Source organism: Populus nigra, chromosome 5 (genome assembly GCF_951802175.1).
Source record: "Populus nigra chromosome 5, ddPopNigr1.1, whole genome shotgun sequence".
Taxonomy (NCBI): Eukaryota; Viridiplantae; Streptophyta; class Magnoliopsida; order Malpighiales; family Salicaceae; genus Populus; species Populus nigra.
In genome coordinates this window covers 4,435,920-4,451,640 of record NC_084856.1, presented here as the reverse complement: position 1 = coordinate 4,451,640, position 15,721 = coordinate 4,435,920, and the positions used below count along the sequence as shown (strand labels likewise).

General features: G+C 34.7%; 3 protein-coding genes across 3 annotated transcripts; 1 reads left to right on the top strand and 2 right to left on the bottom strand.

Annotated features, from left to right (window-relative positions):
* The first annotated feature begins 490 nt into the window (after nt 1–490).
* LOC133693703 (anamorsin homolog) lies at nt 491–3,548 on the top strand. Its single transcript, XM_062114981.1, has 8 exons — nt 491–677; nt 1,004–1,154; nt 1,589–1,755; nt 1,834–1,938; nt 2,301–2,460; nt 2,545–2,678; nt 3,059–3,133; nt 3,225–3,548. The coding sequence occupies exons 1-8, from the start codon at nt 675–677 to the stop codon at nt 3,261–3,263; spliced, it is 834 nt and encodes a 277-aa protein (XP_061970965.1). The 5' UTR covers nt 491–674; the 3' UTR covers nt 3,264–3,548.
* A 122-nt stretch (nt 3,549–3,670) lies between these two features.
* LOC133693705 (protein COFACTOR ASSEMBLY OF COMPLEX C SUBUNIT B CCB3, chloroplastic-like) lies at nt 3,671–5,818 on the bottom strand. Its single transcript, XM_062114982.1, has 2 exons — nt 5,650–5,818; nt 3,671–4,404 (listed from the first exon to the last, which is right to left on the bottom strand). The coding sequence occupies exons 1-2, from the start codon at nt 5,734–5,736 to the stop codon at nt 3,865–3,867; spliced, it is 627 nt and encodes a 208-aa protein (XP_061970966.1). The 5' UTR covers nt 5,737–5,818; the 3' UTR covers nt 3,671–3,864.
* Nucleotides 5,819–8,534: 2,716 nt separating this feature from the next.
* LOC133693666 (2-dehydro-3-deoxyphosphooctonate aldolase-like) lies at nt 8,535–14,399 on the bottom strand. The gene is made up of 14 exons (XM_062114928.1): nt 14,278–14,399; nt 14,139–14,205; nt 13,937–14,034; nt 13,684–13,780; nt 13,034–13,099; nt 12,251–12,310; nt 12,045–12,119; nt 11,833–11,917; nt 11,139–11,197; nt 10,395–10,439; nt 9,971–10,069; nt 9,568–9,615; nt 9,369–9,416; nt 8,535–8,846 (listed from the first exon to the last, which is right to left on the bottom strand). Exons 2-14 carry the CDS (start codon nt 14,172–14,174, stop codon nt 8,790–8,792), a joined length of 873 nt encoding a protein of 290 aa, XP_061970912.1. The 5' UTR covers nt 14,175–14,205; nt 14,278–14,399; the 3' UTR covers nt 8,535–8,789.
* Between the last annotated feature and the right edge of the window lie 1,322 nt (nt 14,400–15,721).

The window sequence follows — 15,721 nt, the reverse complement described above, 5'->3', positions numbered from 1 at the left end:
ATGAATCGAAGATGTTTTCACTCATAATCTAATCAAAACACTACCAGCATTTAGTGTTTGGCAATGTGCCAGAAAATATCCTACAATTTAAAATGCTTTAAATATCCCTTTCAAATTAAATTTTGTAAAATTGGCAGGATGGTAAATAGCAAGTATTGTGATTCTACCTACCACCTCCTTGGACATGGATCTTTGATACCTTGAATTTCTCGTGAGCGTAAACGTCCCTCCATTTCTCTACCAACGATAAAAACTTAGAAGCGGCTGCGGCATATCCAATGTTACGCGAGAAAATTAGTAAGTATCATCATCCATTCGACACGTGTTACCAACACACTCCATCCACACGATCACCGACTTGCAGCACACCCCCGCATTGCCGACTCACGGGGAGACTCGAGCACCCCGCGTTCCACACTCACTTTAAAAGCACGTCCACGTCATCACGCTCTTTTTTATATTCATACGGCTGCGTCACACCCGATTGCGACTCCACCTCTGACCTCTTCAATATAGAAAATAGCAGAGAGGCGCAGCATAAACTCGCGAACGCAATAAATTCCAAACTCCAAAAAGGAAAATAAATTAAAAGAACGCGAGAGAAAGTCGGCGAAAAAAGAAATTGTCCTTAGGGTTTTTGAAGTTTCTCGAAGAGGTTTTTGAAGAATCAGCGAATGGTAAATCATCATGATTCTAGCGCTCTCTCTCTCCCTTTTCATTTTTTAATTTTTGAATTGCTAATTTGTTAGTCGGTATTGTAGATCCATCTCGTGTTTTTTTGTTCTTTTCATTTTTAATTTGATGTCGAATACATACATAAAATCCATTGTTTGATTTTCATAATTTATTATATTTGTGTTTATATTGAAGAAAATTAGGATTAATATTTCGGTAATTCAACACGGGATCCACCCATGAGGAGATTTTTCTTGATACTGTTGTTTTGTATTATGATCTTATGCTGGTCTGTCTTGCTAAAATATTTGTAATTGGTGTTTTGTAGGATACGAAGAGAATGCTGCAGAGTTCTGTACTGGCTTTAACAGATGATACTCTTATTTCAATTGGTACTGTAGCAAATGCGGCAAGGGAGGTTGCCAATGATGGGGTTGATCAGTGTGATCCTCAGATTATCACTCAAGCATCATCTCTAAGTACTTTCGTTAATCTCTTTGTTGTTGTTTCTTTGTTAGTTTGATTTCATTCCCAATTGTGTTTGCAAGTCATGCTTTGCAATGTGCATCTTTCAGAATGAGCTGTGATGTTGTATTGACCATGTTCTTCATAAGTTTTTAGGAGGACTGAGGTGATTATTTAAGTGAGACAATTTTGATTGGAAGTATTTTAGAGTTTGCAGAGAAAAAGAGGTTGCTCAATAGGTGGATAGGACATTGCACTTTAGCATGGGTACATATTTTGGAAACAATGATGAGTTACAGAGTTCACAATCAATGGATCAGTTCTCAGTAGCATATACAAGCAATGCTGTTAAATTCCATGCTTGCACAACTTGTTCCTTGTTTATTGAATCAGGTTTATACATGCTAAGTTGCGTCCTGGTTTAACATCTGTTGATGAATTATGACAGGTAAGCTGCCATTGGAGCCTTCCTCTGTGGATATTGTCATTCCCATCTTCAGATCAATCGAATTTCCTGGTGACCTGTTGGTAAAGGAAATTTTTAGAGTGTTGAAGCCTGGTGGAATCATTCTGATTTACAGTTCTCAGCAATCTGTTATAGGGGAAACTGACAAGGTGAATATAAATGCCTTTTTTTGTGGTCTGGATAGAGTTTAGTTTGTCATCAAGCTTCTCACCATGGTGTTTCTGTAGGCAATTTCTGGTCTTCAGCGCAAGTTGCTTTTGGGTGGTTTCTTGGAAGCGGAAGCTCTACAACCAAAACCTGTTGGCCTCTCCAATGTGGTTTGTTCTTTTGGGGTGAGTTAGTTTTCACTTATGACTGTTGGCATTATTGTGAATTTGTGATCTTGTTATTCTCTGCTCCTTTACTCAAATGAGGAATGATAGAACCATAACAAGTTGATCCTTGATGTAAAAGGGCAAGGATACATATTCTCTTTGCAAGTTTTAACTGTATCACCCCTTCCATTGCGTCCTAATACTATTTGCTTGCCATTATTCATTGCGTCCTAATACTATTTGCTTTCCATTATTCATGTTGCAATATGCTTGGTTGAATTTATAATCCTTCTTTATTCTTTGCGTCCTAATACTATTTGCTTTCCATTATTCATGTTGCAATATACTTGGTTGAATTTATAATCCTTCTTTATTCTTAGGTCAAGGCCAAAAAACCTTCTTGGAATATTGGTTCATCCTTTGCACTAAAGAAATCCATAAAATCACCCGTCAAGGTTCAAAATGATGATTATTCAGATTTGATTGATGAGGATAGCCTTTTGACGGAAGAAGATTTGAAGAAACCTCAGCTACCACCTGGTAAGATAGAAGATACTAAGCTTTGGTTTTATGCATTTTTATGTTTTTTTTTTGGGCCACTAGTAACCAAATTTGCATGTGAAGTTGGTGATTGTGAGGTTGGAAGCACAAGGAAGGCTTGCAAGAACTGCACTTGTGGTAGAGCTGAGGAAGAGGAGAAAGTGAAGTTGGGACCGACTATGGATCAGCTGAGCAATCCACAATCAGCATGTGGCAGTGTATGTTTTATATGTCTTTATGTGCATTAATGTAGATGTAATTGTATTTGTACACGCTAAATTGTTTGTCTCAACATGATCGTCCCTGGATCCCTAGATGATTCTGATTTGATGACAAATGGTAGGGAATGACACTGCTGTGCATTTTGGTTATGTGCCCTGGTTTCATATCAATAACTTTTTGGGAAAGAAGCTGCATGTGTTTAGGTTACTATTATGCTAATTTACTTGAAGCAGTCTCAAGGCATCTTAGCTCATGAATAGACTAGCACACGCAGATATTAAAATCAGCATGCTTCAAAGTCATCCGCTTTGTGGTTTGTTGAATCAGCTAATTATTTCTTCCTCCAGCCTGATTTTTTTTTTCTTATGTCACGCAGTGTGGACTAGGGGATGCTTTTCGTTGCGGTACATGCCCTTACAAAGGTCTTCCCCCATTCAAACTTGGTGAAAAGGTAATTAACAGGAACACAGGATCTCTCTTTCCCTTTCCCACGACATCTGTATTACTGTATTGTATGGAACTAATAATCTATTTTCTTGCAGGTTTCACTGTCTGAAAACTTTCTCGTGGCAGACATTTGAAGTCAAAGTTGGATTTAGATGCTGCTTTTGGACATTGGCAGCTTATGAAAGCTTTTGTTTCCAGTTGGCTATGATTCATTCATATATAGTTTTACCCATTCAAATGTAGTCAACTTTAGTGTCCTAGAAATGGTCCATAAAATGACCAAACAATGTTTGATGACGAGAATAACAAACGAATTTTGCTCTTCTTATCTGCGTTGGTGCTTATTTTCTCCTTGTGTTCGGTCCTTGTTTCAGAACTACATTCATTGTTAAATAAAGCCTGTTTGTTTTTAAGTTGAATTTTTTTCATTCTTTTTTTACTTCAAAATAATTTTTTTTATGTTTTTATATTATTTACTGATATAAAAAATAAATTTTTTTTTTAAAAAAATATTATTTTAATATATTTTTTTAAAAAAATATTTTCAAAAGCAGCTATTATTATGTGCTATAAATGTATGCAATTCAAGCAGTCACTTCACTTCACAAGTTCAGGAAGCACCAGCATCAGTTGGTTAAATGAAAAAACAAACTCAGCCTTCGCCAGTTTACGTGTACGAAGTCTCGCCATACAAAATTGAATACAGATTTGGCTTCCCGGTGCATCCAGGAAGCATCAGCTAATCTGCTGAGAAAGAAGAACCAGAAGCCCTTGAGGACCGACCAATATTTCGTTAAGGAAACTCAATAACCCAAACCATACCACAGGAGTCACATCCACTCCTCCAAGTGGTGGAATCAACTTTCTGGTCGGAATGAGAAGTGGTTCTGTGGGAGCATAAACTAACACATATGGAAACTCCCCGACAGGAAGCTTTGGGTACCATGACATTACTATCCTCAAAATAAATAGAAAGGAAAATGCTGAGAGGATTGGCCCCCAGATACCTACCGCTGACTTCGCTGCGGCAGGGTCTAAATCTGCCAGCATCAATCTCTGAATTAAATTTGAGGTAGCTTCTGATGTCTTTGGTATGCCTACGTTGATATTCCTCACAGCCTCAGGAGTGCTAAACGGCTCCCCTGAAATGTCTCCATGTGACATTGCGAGGTCTACATTAAGAGAAGCTGCGACTCTGGTAAAGCAACACGTCCTTGACCAAAGGACTTGATGGCCTTGGCTGGAATGTCCTCTGGTAGGGCAGTTCAACCTCTCCTGCACAACTTAAACAGTTAGATACATGGAGTATGGAGCCTATAAGCAGTTCGAAAATCTTCTTCTTAACCTTGATATTTTACCCATTTATCATACTATTAATACAAATGTTTTCCATTCATGGAAAAAGATCTGAGAACGTAAAACAAAATTGGGTCAGAATTTAAGAATATATTATACTGGTGCACATCAAGGCCCCCGCAAACATGCAGATGAAGATTATAGAATATAAAAAAACTAATTAGTGTGCAGGAAGCCAGGGGATTTGATCAAATGTCAAATGCAATAAAAAACAGTGACTCGTAACAAAACTTTAAAAAGCATTCAGAGATATCCCAAGCTATTCATTAAAACACAGATGATCGTGGAAAATCACTTTGATTTTTGAGGTTCAAGCATCAAACACTAAAAAAATCAAATGGAATACAACCCAAGGACTTTCTGGTATAGAACATGTTCTTGAAGAAAGTAGACATGCACACAGAGGTCAGAGAATCCATCAAGTTGTAAGGGATAATCTTTTTCTAGGGCTGGTTTGGTTCCGAAAGCACAAATCACATTCACAAATAGACCTCGGAGCCAGGATAAAGCAAAAGGGATTCGTGAGCCAGCCTCAGTTACTTGCTACAGCCCCAAGTTATCTGCCTAATTGCTAAACCAAATTACGTAACAAGTGCACTTGAGGCCTAGCTGCTGTGGTCATTCGTGTGATTTGTTTCGTTTCCGTCTCGGGTTCGATCTTCTACGTGCACGCCTGTCACCCCTGCGGTGCCTAACCTGCCCCTAGACTTGCAGGATGTCCAGTGGGCCGTGGGGAATAGTCGTGGTGCGCGCAAGCTGGCCCGGACACCTCACGTAAATAAATAAATAAAAAAATTACGTAACAAGTAGAAATCGAGCAAGCCCCATCAGTAATCAAATGAGAGGAAGCCTTGACTTGCACACACTGCTGCCTAGAAAATCGAAAACCAAATTCCCTCGAAGAAGAAAAGGATCAACTTTAACATATTTCGAAGAAAACCAATTGCTACAGTTTCTTTTTCAGTTTTTATCTAACCTTTTGATTGGATAAAGTTCATTTTAGATACAAATTGATTTACTAAAATGTTCAACTAGTTGTATGGAGAAGAAAATAAAGACTCCAGTCCTCCACCGTGATATAATCTGAGCTAATATTCCATGCCATCATCATATGCATAAAGGAAACTGTAAAAGCAAAATAGTAAACAGAGTTCGGGTGCTCACAGAAACATTAAATTTGGCTTTCTTGTGTATCAAAGGCGCCCATCTTATATGATTCTGGTTGTGGTGGAGGGAAGATAATGCTGCCATTTTCTGTGAGAGAGCGAGAAGGAAATGAATGGGCAGCAATGTATCAGTGTGCCGGTGGATTTTTTGGAAATTTTTTTCATGGGTTAATTTGAATGACCAGCAAAAAGGAAACAAATTGCAATCGTTGGACTCCCAATTGGAAATCTGGTTCGGTTGGGTCCATCACCAAGAAGCCCAAATCTCCAAGAAGAGCACGGTATTGGGCTCTTCCTCGGATCATCAGAATCATGCTTACGCCTTGTTTGTCATTGTATTTTTGAAATTTTTTATTTTTTTAGATTTAAATTATTATTTTTTATTTTTTAGATCTTTTCAATGTGTTAATATAAAAATTAAAATTTAAAAAATAAAAAATTACTTTGATATATTTCAAAACAAAAAACATTTTAGAAAACAATATCCGTAACACTCCCAAACATACCCTTATATTTAGTGCGAGTGACTACCCATAAAAAATTTAGTATACTTCGTTTTTTAAATATATTTATTTTTGTTTTTAAAAATACTTTTTAAAATAATTTTTACTTAAAAAAATATTAAATTAGTATTTTTTAATGATTTTGATGTATTGGTGTTAAAAATAAAAAAATATTTAAATATATTTCAACAAAAAAATATTTTTTAAAAGTTTTTCATATTACCAGATATATTTTTAATTTTTGCATGCAAAACACTATTGTTTTTTTAGTGTCTCGAGTTAGTTTACATGCTAATTGAGATGAGTTCTTTTAATGATTTTAAAAAGGTACCTACATATTAGTGAGATGTGTTAAAGAGATTTAATAATTCTTTTAATATCAACTCAGGATTTGAATGCAATATTTCAAAAAAAAAAACTGAAAATAATAAGAAATCATTGATATATCACAAATTATACTTCTTTACCTAATAAAAACATAATAAAAAAATATTTATGAATCCCATCATTTTGTGAGAGCGAAGAGTACGATTGAAAAAAATAATACCTACCTTCATAATTCCCAAAGACATGTAATAGAAAGTGAAAATTCAACGATGGAGTATTTCCAGCAAGACAACATCCCTACTTGGCTGGTCTTTGTGGGTTTTTTTTTTTTAATCACTTTATGGACAACCAGAACCAATTACATGGCCCATTAACAAAAACATACCAACAAAAATGCAATTGGAGTCTCATTAATCACATAAAAACCTCAAATGATGTCATGGAATTAAAAGGAAATCAGGAGCAAACCCTAATAAATTCATCTCATCATATGTTCTTCATGCTTCAATTTGATTCAAAACTTCCCTTGCTAGTAAAAGGGTCAAGGAAAAAAGGTTATTGGAACAATTATGTGCACATCAAGAAGAAGAAGAAGAAGAAGAAGAAGAAGAAGTGTGCATCTCTCTCATTGAAATCAGTCTAGTTACTATAAATGGATAGCTAGCTTGGATCTTCATGATCATAGAGAAAACATCTATCAATGTATATAAGAAAAATAACAATAAAGAACTAAACTATTGATAAGGAAAAAAAAGAAAAAGAAAAACCTAGATTTACTAAGCAAACTATATACCTAAGCTAGACTAGCTATTACCTTACAAAAACACAACGTAAATTAATGCTGCACTACACCCTTTTTATGTTCATTATTTTTTTTTTAAAAAAATAAAAAATCCTATATGTTTGTAAGTAACTATAAGAGGTTAAAGTAGCATTAAGCAGCCCAATAATTTTCATGGTACGAGCTTCTCCATTCATCTTTCAAATCAAGTCCAAATCCAAATCCTTAATTGGCAATTGCCAATACGAAGCTCTTAATTGAAATTGCGCTCTTAATAATGTTTTTCATCTTTCTAACCTAGTCCACATCCAAATCCTTAATTGGCAATTGCCACTATGAAGCCCTTAATTGAAATTACATTCCAAATAGTATTTCTGAGAAAATAATTTTTTTTATTTAAAATAATTTTTTTTATATTTTTAGATCGTTTTAATGTGATAATATCAATACTATTTTTTTTAAAATATAAAAAATATTATTTTAACATATTTTTAAATAAAAAATACTTTAAAAAATAATTATTATCATATTTTTAAACAAAAAAATCCGCTTATTAAAGAGCTACAACTTGCTATTACACCCCATAAAAGCAACTAAAAGATGCTTTAACGAGACTTTGATGATGATAATGAAAGGTACTTGAAAGAAGTATATCCTTAAAATGCCTAAATTAGTAAATTATGGCCAACAAGTCAACATCCTTACAGGGCCTAGGCTTGAGGGCGTTTTTGTCACTTGATTTACAGCTCGAGTACATGACTCATTAACAAAAATAAACCATCCATCATGCACAATCGGCTTGCTACCTGGACAACACCACACAAATCTCATCCTGATCCAATCCATCATTACAAGGCCCGATTATTTGCTGAGAAATAAGTTTTTTTCGGAAAGTGATCTTTATGAAAAATAAATTATTAAAAAATAAGTTATTTTTTAATTTTTAGTAATATATGAAAAATAAATTGAAAAATAATTTTAGTGTTTAATTATACCATAAAAAACAATCATTAAAACAATTTATTAAAGTTTTTTTCCAAATATTTTGCAAGAAGTTTCCAAATATTTATCTTGAATATTTTTTTTTGTTCAAGTAAAATGGTAAAATACACGTAAGTGCATCATCATGGGCTGGATTTACATTAGCGTCACCAAAAGCTTCATTCCATGCCGCAACAGGTAACCCCACTTCAAATAAGCGATGACCAATCATAAATTATAAGAATCCATGTATACAGGATGAAATTTCTTGCATCACCGCTAATAACTCTCTAGAAAGAACCATACTTTATTCACAGTTTACAGCCATCAAATAACATGGAAAGTTTTCTATCTGCTATGACGAGAGGAGATTTGCAATATGAATGAATACAAAGAATCTTAAAAATTGAGAAACAATGTCTAAGAATGCATGGATAGACTGGATGCAAATTCAAGTGTCTTAAGAATTAAGAATTCAACAGTGAAAAGCAATCTTACAATCAAATAATTTCTCCTTGGTAATCTTTGAGAGAGGCAATCAATTTCCTATTCGTGAAATGGTGTGAGATCAATGTTCATCGGTTTCTTCCCCTTGCTTACCTTCTGTGGTACACAAGAAAAATAAACATCCAGGTCAATAATGGAATGGAAATGATGTTATCCATGCTACATCGTATACAACAACCACTACCAATCAAATTTATTACTGGAACAGGGGGCTTTTCTAGAAACTTGAGATTGTAGAAGGAGACTGGCAAGGAGGAGGCAGCGAGTGAGATTATTCAAACTAACAGGCTGTTAACAAGTCAGCCTGGGTTAAAAAATTGAAAAAGTGCAAAATGAACGCCAAAGGGTTCAAACAGTGAGCTAAGAGAGATTGGTACATAATGATAGAGATACTAAGAAGTGGTGAGAAGGTAAAATTACAGAAATTAGTAGGGTTCTATGAAATTGAGACTCCCAATCACGAGCCCCAATCTGACATCTGGGTGTACTCTCTCTAATCTCACGAATTGGAGATGAAAGAAGAAAATGTGTGCAGCATTGCTACAAAGATGAGTTTCTGACAGTGTATAAGCTTTAGAAGAAGTGTATGTGCTGATAAAAGATGGAGATAATACTTACAGCTATTGCCACAAGCTCTTCTAGTAGCTCCTCTAAATGGCGTAGAGGCTAATTTCATGAAAAAAAGCAAAAGATAGATAATTATCCAGCCAAAATTAAAAAAAAAAAAAACTGGCATTTGTTTAAACAAATATCTATATGTATAATCTAATGAAAAACACCTAGGACATTTCACAAACAAGGCCTATGTAAGACTCACCCACTGAGTTGGACCATCCACCGGGGCATTCAGAGGATCATCATGAACCTAAGCACCACAAAGAAGCTTTGAGAGGCCTATATATAAATATGATCAAAGATACAAACACTGACACAACTACTAGAAGTCTCTGGGCTTGTCAAGAAATCGTAACATCGCAAACTCAGAAGCAAAGCAAAAGATTCACGAAATAAAAAAATTCATATAGAAAAACTAGACATTAATGGAATGGTAGAAACCAGACCAATTCACTTCAATTCCTCCTGATGATGAACTTCGGAGTCTCCACAAACAGGGATGGAACCACGACAAAGTCTTCATTTTAGTCCTAAAATTATATGGTTTATATATAATCCTGAGACGTTCCAATAATAAATTGATCATTTTCAACAGATCATCATACCTCCATGAAAATTCCATCCACCCCAACGGCCACTGCTGTTCTTGCAATGCATGGTATCAATTCACGAAGACCTCCACTAGCAACACCTCCACCATCCAGCTGTAGATAGAGCATACTTTAACGATTTCATATGAGGGCAAAAATACAAAAAGGAGATGTACATAGCAACACATTAAACTTTACATAAAAATGAAGACCAGGGAAATATAGCGACCAGAAGGAAGGACAGCACAAAACCATAGCATCAAAGACATGATTTAAGACACCAAAGGCCAAAAATATTAACAGATTGGTTTCCCACATTCTTAAAGTTTATCAGGGAAATCATGTAAAACACACTAATAGTGGTCTGCTAACATTTACCAAGACTGAATCTATGTTCCATCATCTAGTTGTACAACGGAAAATGTAAGACAATCCACACCTTTCTCCCAGCAGGCTGTTGTAGTGAATGTGTGATGTCAGCTACCTGTTTTGAAACACTTGAATCAGTGATTAAGTCTTCCAGATTATAGCATGTAAATTGAAATATAAGAAGCACATCAGTAGAAGAACCCAAAAGAACTATCTGAAGTGGATTAATACTGTAAGCGGCTATAGATAATTTCTATAATCACTCTAAACGTGACATGTTTGATAAAAGATAAAAGTTCGAGATTTCTAAACTAAAAGAACAAAAGTTGTGCAAGCCAATGCCATAAAATAAAAAATTGGAATTGAAGTTTGATGAAACATTTAAAATTTTTCTCCTTTTAATGGAAGATTAAATTCAAGCTAATGAATGGGACAATTATCCATTATTGCTCTTGCCTACATCTCATCCACTTCAAGATCAGGATCAGGTTCTAAGAAAGCCAAAGGATTCTGTCCTCTTGCAAAGAAAATTAGAATCCCAATCAAATATGACACTTCTCCTTATCTCATAGACAAGAAATTCAAGGAGTGAAAAATGAAATGGTCCAAGTTTTGGAGATTTATGTGGAGGGGGAGAATCAGGAGAATATCTGCTATTAGGTGGTCTTATAAATGTAAAATACCATTCACCTTCGGACTTGATAAACTTTGTATAAGTAACATACTTTCTATCTTAATTGAATTATTCTTCAATATAAAGGGGCTTGATGAGCATCAAATGGTATGAAACAATAAAGAAGAGTATTTGACGTACAACAGGACAATTAGCTTCCCTGATCCATTCCAAATTACGCGGATCAACAATCAAATCACCTACAAGCCAAGCCCAAACATAGGATCAAATCAAACTGGATAACAAATATGTTGTTACTCATCAAAGACTTCAAATTCCAAATATGTTTAAACCAAACTCTTAAATTGTGTAGTTCACAAAAATTTAGTTCATTTAACTTACATGCAAATAATTCAAAAACACAAAATCAAATTTCTCTTAATAAGTGTTTTGTTCCGCTTTCTCCATTTCTTTCTCTCTTTCTACATGTTATTCCTAATAATAAATCCTCATAATTTCAAATTCTATTCTGAAACCTTAATTCCCCAAACCTTATTGATTTCCTACCACTCTATCTTTGCAAGACAGCGCATAAATTTTAATTATCCAGGCTGTCCTGCATCACTGGTATGCCAATTTAAACAGCTTCTTAAATTAATTGCAGATAGAAATTTTCCGAACTTCAAGAATCCCCTAATTGATCCCCTTTTACACGTTGAAAGATAATAAGAAACAAAAAACACGGCTTCTTATATTCATTTCAAATAGAAAGCTGCAGAACTTCAAGAATCCCTGAATTAACCCCCCCCTTTACACTGTTGAAAGAAAATAAGAAACAACACCTTTTAAAAACATATGGCATGCATCATTTGAGACAAAAACTGGGCACACTTACTATAGCCAAACATGGTTCCCCTCTCGCAAACCATGACATTTGGATTTCCAGCCAATCTTACCTTCTCAGCAGAATTTGACATGACCTGCATGTTTTAATTCTATGATCATTAACTAGAGAAACAACACTGGACACAGGTATGCCTATATTTCAAAAGCTTGAAATCCAAGCACGTCAATATGAATACTTTTTTCATGGAAATGAGAACTCACAGAAGGAGCACAGAATTGGCCTTTCTTAATATTGATAATTTTCCCAGTCTTGGCAGCTGCAACTAGAAGATCTGTCTGTTATAAAATCTAAAAAATGAGATAACTGCATTAAAAAAAACAATGAAAGGGAAAAGGTGCATCTTTCAAACTCAAAATGAACTCATCGTGGAAACATCAAGCTAAAAGATATAAGGTAGCAACTTAACCTGACGACATAAAAAGGCTGGAATCTGAATGATATCTGCAACTTTGCCAACTGGTTCACACTGGCCAAATAGAAAAGGTTACAATTGTTTGTGACACTTTGGAGCAATCTTACTACTTCATACAGGTAGCAAGTTGGCACTAAAGAAAAACGTAAATATTTGAACAGAAACGAAGGACTATAAATAGAAAAGACATAAAATAGGATGTAAGAGTTTACATAATTCAAGAAATCAGGCTTATGCAAATTCTTTAACAAATATTCCAAGGGAAAGAAAACAATCGACAAACACTCCATAAGAAGTTGCGACTAGCATGTAATAAAAAGACTTGGAAGTAAAAACAGAAATTTCATCCTCTCTTCCTTTTTTCTTTATTTTTCCCCCAGAATTCTACCATTTTGGTCACTAATTAAAAAGACTTGGAAGTAATAAAAGACCAATACAATGATACATAATCATTATCATCTCATGACACAATAATACATCAACTTTTATTTATAAGAAGTTGCGACTAGCATAGAACTAAAACTTAGTTCAGGTTGGACCATGCTGAGTGCATCATCTTTCATTTCTCATTCTCAACACCATTACGAAGTAATGCTCCACCTAATGGAACTGAAAGTCTATAAGAGCCATGTAATAGACATTTGTTCAGCATATTAGATCATATAATATAACCTTCCAAAAAATTAATGGGAAGAAGTCAACATTAAAAGAAAATAAACAATATGATCACAATTAATGGGAAGAAGTCAACCATAAAAGAATAGGATGGTTGCCTACCTGAATTGTTTCATGCACATCAGTAACAATGGGGATGTCATATGCTACTTTAACCTTCTCAAGGATCTACACCAAATACGAGAGAGAGGATATTAATCAGTTATCAGTTCATGTATGTGAAATTTCCTAAAATTATTAAGCATCTTGGCAATCTACTCATAATGTGACACCAAAAAGTAAATCTAGTAGAAGTGACTACAAACCTGCTAAGAGATTTTTGTGCATGCATTATCAATATTGAGTACCAATGTATCAGGAAGTAATACTGAATAACCACAAAAAAATGTATATAGACAAACATTGCTCGATGCCAACATATATCCGCCTAGCATCCAATTTGAGTTGTCATGTCCAATAATATTGGCAAAGATTGTAATACCAAGATCATTATGCAAATCACTGTGATCAATATAAGGAAAGTACGCCAGCATTATCCTATTCTGAATTCTAACTCAATGTCTACACTTTATGAACATTTAACTTAGTCCCAACCTGTGAACGTGTGAGCTTATTTACTTGTATTTCATAATTGCTGTTTGTCTTGTTTTAACAGTTATGAATTACTAGCATAAAAAGTATGAACTTTACGCCTATGTCTTATTCCAATATTTCGCATTATTCATTGTCGTAAAGCGTGAACTGATTGATACCTTCAAACCTTCGCTCATTCCTGGACCTCTAAATGATTTTGAGGATGTCCTGTTAGCTTTATCAAAGCTTGATTTAAAAACCAGTGGCAACCCAACTCTACAAGATAAAAAAAATAAAATAATCACAAACACATTCTCTTCAGCCTGCTTCCTTCCAATTATAATACAAGCAGTCCATTTTTCCAATCACCTTGCCACAAAAACATCATTTTTTTCAAAATTAAACGCATTGACAGAAGCATGAGACACGTACTTGGTGGAGATAGTCTTCAGATGGTTGGCCATTCTAAGAATGTGTTCTTCAGATTCAATCACATTGGGTCCCGCTAACAAGAAAAATGGTTCTGCTGCCTGCATTTCAAATCCAATCCAATGCCAAATTATACACAAAAGACGATTCATACCAATGCAGAGACCAAACAAAATGATAACTGCTTCAAGACCTAAAACCTTACCTTGAGCTGGTCAAACAAAGCAGTTGAGGAATCCATCTTCTCTACTTAAACCAAGAAAGCTCTTCAGCTGCAAAACTTTATGTTATGCAGTTGCGTTTTCGGATTTTAACAAAGCAAAACAAGAGAGATCTCGCCTTACGTAGATCTACGCTAGAGCTGACAGAAATCCACTTTCAGAATTACAGCACAGGGACAGAGTGAAACATTCACTCACAGTGTCTCGCTTTAGCGTGTCAGTGGGTGTCGGGGTCCAGACGCGCGTTGGGGTTCAAACGCAAAGAAGATGTGCGTTTCGGGCCCAATAGTAGCCAGTAAGTCTGAACAAAATGTTCAGAGTGGTCCGGCCCAAATGAGAACTAAGTCTACACTATAATTAAAGACTCAACTCGTCCCATGAACCAGCCCATGGCGAAGGTCAAGAGCTTCATCTCAAGATTTTTTTAAAATAAATCATTTTATAATTTTAAAAAAATCAAGCAGGGTATTATCTCAGTCTACTAGGTCTTGAACCAATTAAGTTTGGCCAGATGTACTCCTAAACTAGTTTGATATAAAACTCATTACATGTTAGGTTTTGAATTGATAGGTAGGCCAAACTAAATTTTATAAAAAATGATCTAAACTCTAAAAGCTTATAAAGGCATGCTCGGTAGGAGAGGAGAGCATGGTGATACCATTGCTTCAAATCCTATCCTATCCTAATTAGTTTTTCCATACAATTAAATCTTAATAAATTAATATTTTAAGGACCATGAAAATTTATTATTTAATTGACAAATTAATGATTTATTAATTTATCAATGTGTTCTTTATTTTTTCTCCAAAACATTTAACTTAATACATGTATTGTGAATATGATTATACAAATATTACCTACTATTGAATTATAAATTATCGTTATTCTATGTGTGTTTTTTATCAATAAAATATCATGATATAATAAATGTTGAGTGCTTTTTGAACTACTTAAAAGAAAACGAGGTGATTTTAAAGTTATTGAGCAGTAAAAAAATTATGAAGAACAACATAGAAATTAATAAAGAAGATGAAGTTAAAGATAATAGTTCTGTAATTAAGTTTATATTATACAAAGATGCACTCAAAGCATGTAACTTATAATTTTCTCAAACAACATGAGAAAACCACACCAGAGCTTTTTAATGCACCAAGAAAAGTTAGATATTAAATCATAGTTTTAAAATCCAGCTCAGCCTGGTGGGTCGACCCGGGACTGGAACTGAGCCGGGTTTAAAAAAAATCAGCTAGGAATTTGGCCCAGAAAAACCCGGTCGACTTGGAGGGTCGACCCGCGAACAATAAGATCTGGATAAACGCACACAAGACCTAACTGTTTATATATATATATATATATATATAAAAGTAAAATGTCATCGTTTTAGCCTTCTACTGTCAAAACTCAAACCATTTGCAACACGAATACAAATAAAACATAATCTTTTCAATCTTGAAAGCCACATCAGTTGCAAAGAAGAGTAGAGGGATTTAAGCCACACGTAAAAGGCTTCAAAGCAAGTCATACTAGATTTTGTTCCTGTCTCTCTTTTGACCCTCGGCAAACACTA